This window comes from Columba livia, chromosome 1, assembly GCF_036013475.1.
Source record: "Columba livia isolate bColLiv1 breed racing homer chromosome 1, bColLiv1.pat.W.v2, whole genome shotgun sequence".
Classification (NCBI taxonomy): domain Eukaryota; kingdom Metazoa; phylum Chordata; class Aves; order Columbiformes; family Columbidae; genus Columba; species Columba livia.
In genome coordinates, this window is record NC_088602.1 from 9532187 (window position 1) to 9542129 (window position 9943).

At 48.7% G+C, this 9943-nt stretch overlaps 1 protein-coding gene across 1 annotated transcript; it reads right to left on the reverse strand.

Moving 5' to 3' along the window:
• Window positions 1–3180: 3180 nt before the first annotated feature.
• Window positions 3181–9115, reverse strand: FZD4 (frizzled class receptor 4). The gene is made up of 2 exons (XM_065032443.1): window positions 8778–9115; window positions 3181–7746 (listed from the first exon to the last, which is right to left on the reverse strand). The coding sequence occupies exons 1-2, from the start codon at window positions 9036–9038 to the stop codon at window positions 6418–6420; spliced, it is 1590 nt and encodes a 529-aa protein (XP_064888515.1). The 5' UTR covers window positions 9039–9115; the 3' UTR covers window positions 3181–6417.
• Window positions 9116–9943: the final 828 nt, after the last annotated feature.

A 9943-nucleotide genomic window follows, 5' to 3' on the forward strand; every position in this document is an offset into this window, starting at 1 on the left:
AACAACACAAAGCTGTTAGAGCAGCTGGAGGCTGCCAGGATGTGCAGGACCTCTGGCCAGAAATCGTCTCCCAGCTGCAGGAAATACTGGTGATAGGGGATCTGCTGTACCAGCCCAGCATCAGCTGGGAGCTGCCTGACCCACACCCATTGTCTCCATCCTCTCGTCCTTTCTTTTTGGTGAGGTGCAGTGGGAGGATGTCACGACACAGCTCCAGCCTGGACCACTCTCTGCCTCATCAGTGCTGCAGCCAGCATTGGCTTCGCAAGCATGAAGAGATACTCTGCTTTGCTCTCAAACTACACCAACATTTGGCAGGCAAAGTTGAGACAGAGGCTGGAAACTCCTGGCATATGAGTCGGTTAGCCCAAGTGTACCAAAAAGGGCACCATGGAGCATCAGCGACACAGCTACTGTGGGGCTGTTTAATGGGGCTTTCACCTCTAGATGAGCAGTTCAAAGCTGGACTTTGGTGCGGTTAGTAGGTCAGAGAGGTTCTCCTCCCCCTCTAACTCTGCCCTGGTGAGACAACATCTGGAATACTGTGTTCAGTTCTGGGCCCCTCAGTTCCAGAAGGACAGGGAACTGCTGGAGAGAGTCCAGCGCAGGGCAACGAAGATGATGAAGGGAGTGGAGCATCTCCCGTGTGAGGAAAGGCTGAGGGAGATGGGGCTCTTTAGCTTGGAGAAGACTGAGGGGTGACCTCATTAATGTTTACAAATATGTAAAGGGTGAGTGTCACGAGGATGGAGCCAGGCTCTTCTCGGTGACAACCATCGGTAGGACAAGGGGTAATGGGTTCAAACTGGAACACAAGAGGTTCCACTTAAATTTGAGAGGGAACTTCTTCTCAGTGAGGGTGCCAGAGCCTGGAACAGGCTGCCCAGGGGGGTTGTGGAGTCTCCTTCTCTGCAGACATTCAAACCCGCCTGGACACCTTCCTGTGTAACCTCATCTGGGTGTTCCTGCTCTGGCAGGGGGATTGGACTGGATGAGCTTTTGAGGTCCCTTCCAATCCCTGACATTCTGTGATTATCCCAAGCAAAGCATCAAACCTGGGGAGTTACCAACAGCATTAATGAAGGATTTTCTATTTTAGCTGGGGAAACTGGCAGTGTTTGGGTAGTTGCCACTTGTCTCTCACCCATTCCTGCATCCCCACAGGCAGATGCAGCTCTGCCCTCGCAGCGATGATGGTGAGAGGGCTCAGGGAGCAGGACCACAGGTTGCTGCCATGGGGAGCAAGGGCAGCATGAGCCAGACCCCCGGTCACCCGGCAGGTCACACTGTCTGGCTGGGCCGGTGCAACTCTTGGTGATGCTGCTGCATAAACCAGATCACTGACATGATCCAAGATAAACGTAAATCTCCAGCATAAAAGAAAGCAATGGTTATTTTTAACCCAAATCTTTTTGCTGACCTGCTTTGCAGTGCACTGGCAAAATGAAAGAGAAGCTGAAATGCAGTGCGGTTATGGGAATGAGCGGCTGAGGATGGAGTGTGGTGGAAACTCCACCACCAAAGCTGGAGTCTCATGATACACATTTTCACATTACTGGAGCTTAGGATGCTCCTGACTTCTGGCAGCAGAACTGTGATCTCCTTCACTACGAAGGCCTAACATTTGCTCTTTTTAAAGGCAGCTTTAATGAAACAAGACAAAACCAATTAAACAAAAAGTCCTGATAAAGTCTACCTTTTACAAGTTTGATATACAGTCACATACTCCTCTCCATAGGCAAACCTGAGCTGATTTGTTGTCCCAGTGGCTCAGGGAGGTTGTCCGGCATGCAGAGCCACTCCAGCAATTCACTGTCACCTCACTAGCGATGCTCTCAGATGCCTGATGTGGGGATGTGCACAAGGACAAGTGGCCATCAGAGAGACCTGGAGCCGCCAGCACTATCTCGTGCACTATGTCTGAGGTTCTCTGGTGGCGTGAACAGCCCTGACAGACAAAGCTCTTTTCTTTTATGTTTGTTATGTTTAACTGTAGCTATATTAAAGACTCCTAATTATAAGTTGGGAGTCAGAGATCTCATTAATCACCGCCCTGAGAACATTACAGTGATAAGCTGCCAAAAGCATGAGAAAATCCCTCTAATTACCAGGTTTAGATGCAGCTCTTCAAAACTTGGTTAGCTACAGATGCACAGGTGATAATTCCTGCTGTCTTCTTTATAGCGCACCCTCACTATTATCCACTCTAGTCTGATTTACGTTCCTATTAGAATAATATTATGCTAATTAAGTAATCCTGCACACAGAACGCTTCATAGTGGAGATGATTAAGAGGGTTTAGATGATGACTAATAGCACAAACAGTACTATCAGCGTCAGAGAAACTGGTGAGGGGTGTACACATAAAGAAGGAGCTCCTCACTGCCACCATACATCCTAATTGTGAACATAAATGACACAAAAGAATGAAAAATAAGCAAAGCATTAATAAGATAAAAAAAAAATAAAAAAAGAAAAGAAAAAGAAAAAAACACAAAACAAAACAAACAAAACAACAACAACAAAACACAACAGTGCAAGAAAATGTAGACAATCAATTGAATCTGTTCTCTCAAGCGCTGATATTATCCTTAGGAGCAAATTCGAATTCATTTCAAGCATATTACAAGGAGCAGAATTTGGCCTGTTCAAAAGCCATTTCTGGTTTTCATATACCCCACAGGCAGGTGGTTACACCACCCTCCTCCTCCATGCACCCCACATCCGAATGCTCAGTGCATCTTTGGGTGCATGTATTCAACAATAAAAAGGAGCCTTATAGAGGTTCTGCTCTGCCCAGGAGCCACATCCCAGCAGTGTTAGAGCAGCGGATGGTTGAGCTTCCACCTGGCCCTCTTGTTCAGTTTTGGGAACACGCTCAGACAAGCCCAAAACTCCATCTGCATCCCCAGCCAGTGCCCAGGACCTCTGCGCTGTCTTCAAAAGGGTTTCTGTCCACCCCATGTGCAAGTCCTGCAGTCTCGCCGTCCAATGATGTTTTGTTCTCAGCTATTTCTCACAACCCACATTTAGATCCAAACCATGCTGGATTAACCCCTTGAGAGCATCCATTCACCCCAGTGTGAGCATTTCAGATTTTCCAGGGGAAATAAAAGCATTTTCAACAGTGCCAATTTAAGAAACAAACTCGTCAAAAATGTGAGAGCTGCCAGGAATACCTTAGTTATCCACAGAGGTTAAAACTTTATTTTGATATAAAAATTAAATAGCAAAATTTTTGTTTGTTTTTTTTTACAGTGATAAATTAGAAATTTACAGTACATACATCAAAGCAGATATATTTTCTGTACACCCCAAAATAATCAGTGTATATTTCCTTAAAATTTAGAAAAAGTAGCTAACTTGTCTGTTTGATGTAAGAGCTAAGCTTGTACCTCTCCAGCTGATGCTCCCAAAACCTGCAGCGAGAAGAACATAAGCCCGGGGCGAAGAAGGGAGTAGGGACTGGGCAGGGAAGGTAGCTGCTGCAAAGTTTCTACTTGTATAACCACAGCAACTGCATTTCCAAGACAGGATTAGTCACACATTTTTTGGCTTTAAATTCATAACAATGTTGAAACAAGAGAACATACGAGTTGCAGAGACCCACTCTTGGTAACCAGCAGGTTTTAGTCTATCTGCTGTGAATTCCCACTCATACGGCCCCAAAGCGGAGCAAGGTAAATGCATGTGGATTAACAAACACGTTTATGGGATGGTTTCATCACTGCAACAGTTTAATCTCCCTTTGGGCTGGCACGTTGACCCCCTGACCGCTTGGGATAGGTGCTCCTTTGGGAATATCAGCTGATGTCTCTCCCCAGCCTACCCCTTCCCAACAGTATTTGAGTGCCTCACGCTCTTTCATGGAACATCCTCCCAGGTCCTTCATAGGGCTACGCACAGTTACCATTACCCAACTCACTTCCAGCATCTCAAATCACCAGGGACGTTCCTCTGTCACAGTCCACAGGGTCACAGTTGGAGATGATAACACAGCTGGAGATCTGATAACAAGGTACTACTGTGTACATAACATTGTTAAAAATGTCGTTTATTGAATCAGTCAGGTCAAACATGGACCAGATCAGCCAGGAGAGCATCCAAACCATTTCAGAGGGAAGGACACTTGAGTGGATGTGATACTTTGGCACAGCTTGATATGAGGTCACAAGACAAGGCTCCTACTCCATCCTTATCCCTTGAAAGTCAACATATAGCTGCTGACTTTACATCCCTCGCCGGGCTAGGAGCAAGATCACACAACGGAGAAGCTCATCCATCTGAAGAACTCCTTGTCCACAGAATAACCAGATCCAAACACAATGTAAATAGCGAGAGACTTTATGGAGAGGATGAAAAGGCTCGGCTGGTATGCGGTGTTGGCCAAGACAATGCTTGTGCGTCTTGAGCAGAATGTGTCAAGTTGTCACTTGTTCTGCTGGAGAGGGTGCCCAACCACAAAGACTGCAATTAGGGTTTGTTTGGGGTTTGTTGTGTTGTTTTGGGTTTTTTTAGGAAAAAATAAAAAAAGTCCTCAAGCACATGTTTCAACATTGACATTGAAACAATACACACTTCTGGGACAGATTAGTGCTCATGGCCAGAGCTGGAATGGGTTGTGGTTTGGGAAGCACATGGGGCACCTGTGTGAACAGCCAGGACTGCAATAAAGCGGTGCCTGTTCTCAGCTGCCCTTGAAGGTCGCGTGAGTTGGGGTACCGGGGGGGACGCTCCACAGTCAGACAGGTTCCACACAAACAAATGAAGCAAATGTTTAGGGCACACAGATTAAAACAAAGGTCCTTCAAAGGGATAGAGCATCAGAACAGTGTTCTCTGGAGTGCTTCTGGGCCATTTCTGTTTGCATCACCTTTCTTATTACCCAAACCTCCAACACAAGATTCGAGCTCCCCACAAGCACAAGCCGATGCCTCCTCAAATAAAGAACAAGTAAACCCGATAGTTGCTGTGAAACATTATTCACCAAGAAGTTGTGTCTCTTCTCTCGGGATCTCTTTACAAAAACTGGAAGTGTCTTTTTTCATTCCTGAGGACTGAATGTCTGCTCACATTCTGCATGTAAAAAATACTTTAAAAAAATGTCTCCATAGCTGTCAGTGAGCAATGGGAGCATCATTGTGAGGCAGTCAGCTGTACTGCGATGTCATGGGCTGAGAATGTTCTTTTAATTGTAACTGACACACATAATTATACAACTGATCTGTGTGAACATGAGGTTGCCAAGGAACTTAACATTTCGCTTCTCCCCAGACTGGCGTCTGCAGAGATACCATCACACCGAATGAAATATATTAAGACTTAATTGCTTCATGCAATGGGTCTCCAGAGAGGGCCAGATAAGTTTACTTGGAGAAAACTGGCATTGTTTGAAGAGACCCTCAACTCAATTTTCTTTTTCCTAGAGGAAGGAACGCTATAATGTAAGACTTTATTTAAAGCTGTTGAATGCAGCAGAATAAAGTAGTCCACTGGAAATAGCAGGAGCACCTGAAGGGACAGGAACAAAGGCAGACGGACAAAAACCAATGCAGAAGACCATACACAGATTTCCAGCCCCCACTGACTCATCTACTTCTGCCAATGGTCTTGAGTAAAGCCTTTAAAAAATTAGAAATATTGATAGAACCACGAAATAATTCAGGTGGGAAGGGACCTAGGGAGGTCCAAATTCCCACTCAAGGCAGAGCCAATTTTCAATTCAGACCAGGTTACAGACCGTAAAAATAATGTGTTGAAATTATTATTAGACCATCAGACAACTTTAAAAATCATCCTCACTAATACCTCACTAAATCCTACTCATAATGGGTAACTCTCAGACCTGGAAAGTCCACTTGGTATTTGTTGGAGGACCTGATCCTTGGCTGACTCGTGCAGCATATGGGAGCAACAGAATTCCCCAGGGCACAAAGACACAAGCCTCGGCAAGCGCCTTCTTCATGATGCTGAACTCAGAAAAAAGGCATCTAACTGAGGTCCCGGATGCTCCACCTTCTGATATCTGGGCCCTACATCAGCCCAGAATTTGGCCCCGGACCACCTTTCCTCCATCAGCTATAGGAAAAAGAAAATAACATCCCACAGGCGTGGGCTACAGTCCCTCAGCTTCTAAAGACTTCAGTACATTGCAAAGGAAGACAACGTGTTTGGATATTTCACAGCTTTTAAAGCCTCTCGGGCTTTCCTGTTTTGGGCAGCATGGTTTATGGCTATTGTATCTGCAGTGTGATCTTTTTGCTGTTTGTTCTTTAAGGCTTTTTTTTTTTCTCCATCCCCCAGAGACAGGTTGTGTAACCATCTCCCTACGCTGCTCCCAACATTTTCACAGCAACGCTTACACACAATCAGTCCTCCACGGGGGAGCGGTCGGACCATCGGGGTGCCGTCCTTTCCTCATACCACGGTCTCATTCCCTTTCCCAGGTTTCACCCAACCGTCTGCTCTCTTCTCCCGTTTTACCTTCCCTGAGTTCACCAGTCTGTTGGAGCACTTCTGCCACGTGTGCAGAGTTTTGGCTGACCAGATCCACATACCTGACGTAATCCCCACCAGGAGGGACATGAAGATTTTGAGCATCTCCACTGCCATATTGGAATCATCTGCCGAATAGCGGAAAATGGCCCAGTTGGAGATTTCATAGAAATAACAGGCGATGACACACGTTGCTGGGACAGTGTACAGCACCGAAAAAACACCGATTTTGACCATCAGCCTTTCCAGTTTGTCTGTTTTAGTTCCATCTTTCTGAAGATTAGACCTGATTTTAAATAAGGCCACCAGTCCCGCTGCAATGAATAAAGTCCCAATGACCAGGTAGGTAAAAAGCGGAGCGACAACAAAGCCCGTCAGCGCATCTAGGTTCTGGCTCCCAACGTAGCACAGACCGGTGAGCTCGTCCGCATCTACTAGTCTCATAATCAAAATGACGATGGTCTTCACGGCGGGGATAGCCCAGGCTGCAATATGGAAATAAGAGCTGTGCATTTCTATAGCTTCGTGGCCCCACTTGAGTCCTGCAGCCAGAAACCACGTCAATGTGAGGATAACCCACCAGATGGAGCTAGCCATCCCGAAAAAATACATCAGCAAGAAAATTATAGCACATCCTGTGTTCTTAAGACCTTCTTGGATAAGAACAGGTTCTGCTGCCTCTTCAAAATCACAGGATATCCTTTCCCGGCCCACAGTTAGCCTCACAATATAAGCAATGCTATAAATATTGTAGCACATGCTCAAAAATATGATTGGGCGCTCCGGGTAGGAAAACCTGGATGAATCAATCAGGAAGGTCAGGACTGTGAAGGCAGTGGAGATGAAGCAAAGACTGGCCCACACGGCCATCCAGATATCCGTGAATTCCTTGGCTGACCTGCTGTAGAGACCAGCGTCGTAGCCGCACTTGAGGACACAGTTCAAGCTCCTCTTCACCCAGATGTACTGCTCCGAGTTAGATCCCATGCTGTGGCACTCTTCTCCGGGCTGGAGGGAGGTCTTGCTGTGCAGGGGAACCTCTTCATCTCCTGGACCCTCCATGCACATGTGGTTGTGATCGTTCTGGGGTGGGAATTTGCTGCAGTTGAGGCTGTCCGGCCAGGCAAATCCAAATTCTTTTAAAACAGGCTCACATCTCCTTTTGACAGAGAGGCACATGCCACCACAGGGACCTATGGGGATGTTAATCTTCTCTGTGCACATCGGAACATACACCGAACAAAGGAAGAACTGGAAGAAACAGAAATCACAAGTGCGTTAGGGGAAAATTAAACAGGTTAAAATACAGCAAGTTTTCCTTTTTGTCTTTTTAGCAGTAATATTTGGTCCTTTGCCTTAAAAAACAGGAAGCAGCATAAAACAAATAAACCAAGAACAATAAAAACAAAGGAGAAAAAAAAAAAACAAAACCAACAACCTAACAATGTTGTCTTCTTTCAGTTCAAATGTGGTCCGAAGCCAAAGCTTGAACATTTTACTCCCTAGATTAGCTCCGTGTATATTTAGCCCATCACTTTCAATAAAGCGAGTGGGATTTAGCCAGATCTAAACCTCAAGGGTGCAATTTAGGAAAGCAAAAAACCAAACTGAAGCGGTTTAAACAAATACATATATTTGTTCTGGGCACTGCCTGGATATTACAGCTAACAGACAAACAGAAGAAAAGGCATTTTATTGAATTACTTTGGTTCATGATCCTCCTAAAAGAATAGCTTTTTCTTTTACAATAAGGTCACGTATGTAACAGTAATAAAACACTGTAGTTTCCTCCACTTTTCGAATAATCGCAATTCTGTGACGCGACAGTGTAAGCGGGATCGCGTGCTACTTCGGGAGCTCTGTCCCAAGAAACAAGCTGGTTTTTGTTTGATGAAATCCATGCCCGTGGGGAGGACCGGGATCTCACCATTCGCCTGGGAAAGAAACTCCTGCGATGGAAGCCTCGGAAGAGGTTCCCACCAGCCGGCAGCTCCCAGGAGCAGCTCCCTGGGGTTCTCAGCTAAGAGGGGAGCAGAGCTCGGGTACAACACCCGAAGCTCCGCCGAGACAACGTGCCCCTGCCCCTCCGCACCGGGATGAACGAGCCCGTCCCAGGCGCCGAGGAACAGCGCTCAACCCAGCGGGACTTTCGGTTGGGTTTTCTTTTTGGACTGAGCCGAGGGGATGGAGATGAGGATGGGGATGAGCAGCCGGTCCAGTCCTCCCACCCCGCTCTCCCACTCCGGCCACGCACAAAGGGGACCCCCGGCGCCCCGACCCACCTGGAGCTGGCTGGAGCAGCCGTACTGGATGAGGGGGGTGAAGGTGGTGAGCTGCAGCTCCGCGTCCGCCTGCAACTCGTGCCCCACCAGGTTGGGCATCTTGGTGACATTGTAGCCCAGGTTCTGGCACATGGCGATGCGGATGGCGTCGCACCGCCGCTCCTCCTCGTCGCCGAAAGCCCGCGCCCCACCGAGCAGCCCCGCCAGCAGCACGGCCAGCAGCCGGGCCCGGCCGGCAGCCCCTCCGCCGCCCCCCGCCATGGCCCGAGCTGCGCCCCACGGCCCCGGCCCCGGCCGCGCCGTGCCGCACGGGCCGGCTCCAACGGGGAGGGGCCGGGGGCGGCTCCGCTATTAAAGAGCTTCGCCGAGAAACTGCCCAGGGGAGGGACGGCGCCTCCCCGAGCCCTCCCAGCGCCCCCGTCCCCGCCCCGGGGAGCCCGGCCCCCGCCGCAGTCCTGCTGGACGGGGGTGGTCCTACCTGCACCCCAACTCGGCATCGAGGAGTCCCAGCTCGGGTGCCTGAGAAGCCCCGACCAGCACCCTCGAGAAGCGCCGTCCTCCTGGCTGCCTCCCGCCACCCCTCGCAAGCCCCCAAGCCCTTCTCCTCCTGCTCGCACCCCTCAGACCTGCACCCCTCTGCTACGGGGACAGGCTGAGAGTTGGGGTTGTTCAGCCTGGAGAAGGGGAGACATTATTGCAGCCTTTCAGTACTTAAAAGGGGCCTGTAAGAAAGATGGGGCAGACTTTGTAGCAGGGCCTGTTGGGACAGGACAAGGGGTGATGGTTTTAAACTAAAGGAGGGGAGATTCAGGCCAGACATGAGGAAGCAATATTTTACACTGAGGGTGGTGAAACCCTGTCCCAGGTTGGCCAGAGAGGTGGTGGATGCCCCATCCCTGGAGACATCCCAGGCCAGGCTGGACGGGGCTCTGAGCAACCTGACCTGGGTGAAGATGTCCCTGCTCATGGCAGGGGTGGCACTGGATGAGCTTTGAAGGGCCCTTCCAACACAAACTGTTCTACAACTCTATTGTCCTTGTCCTTCAGGAATACCCCGGGGAGCCCTGCCCATGCCCCCTCCAACCAAAACATGTACCCCCCCCTTGCTCCTACATGCCTGGTGCCACTGGGAGACATTCCCACCATCCCCAGTGTCCCCACTACAC

Coding starts and splice junctions, on each gene's coding strand:
- FZD4 (XM_065032443.1), bottom strand. CDS start 9,038: ATGGCGGGGGGCGGCGGAGGGGCTGCCGGCCGGGCCCGGCTGCTGGCC. Junction 7,747..8,777: donor GCTGCTCCAGCCAGCTCCAG/GTGGGTCGGGGC, acceptor TGTTTCTTCCAG/TTCTTCCTTTGTTCGGTGTA.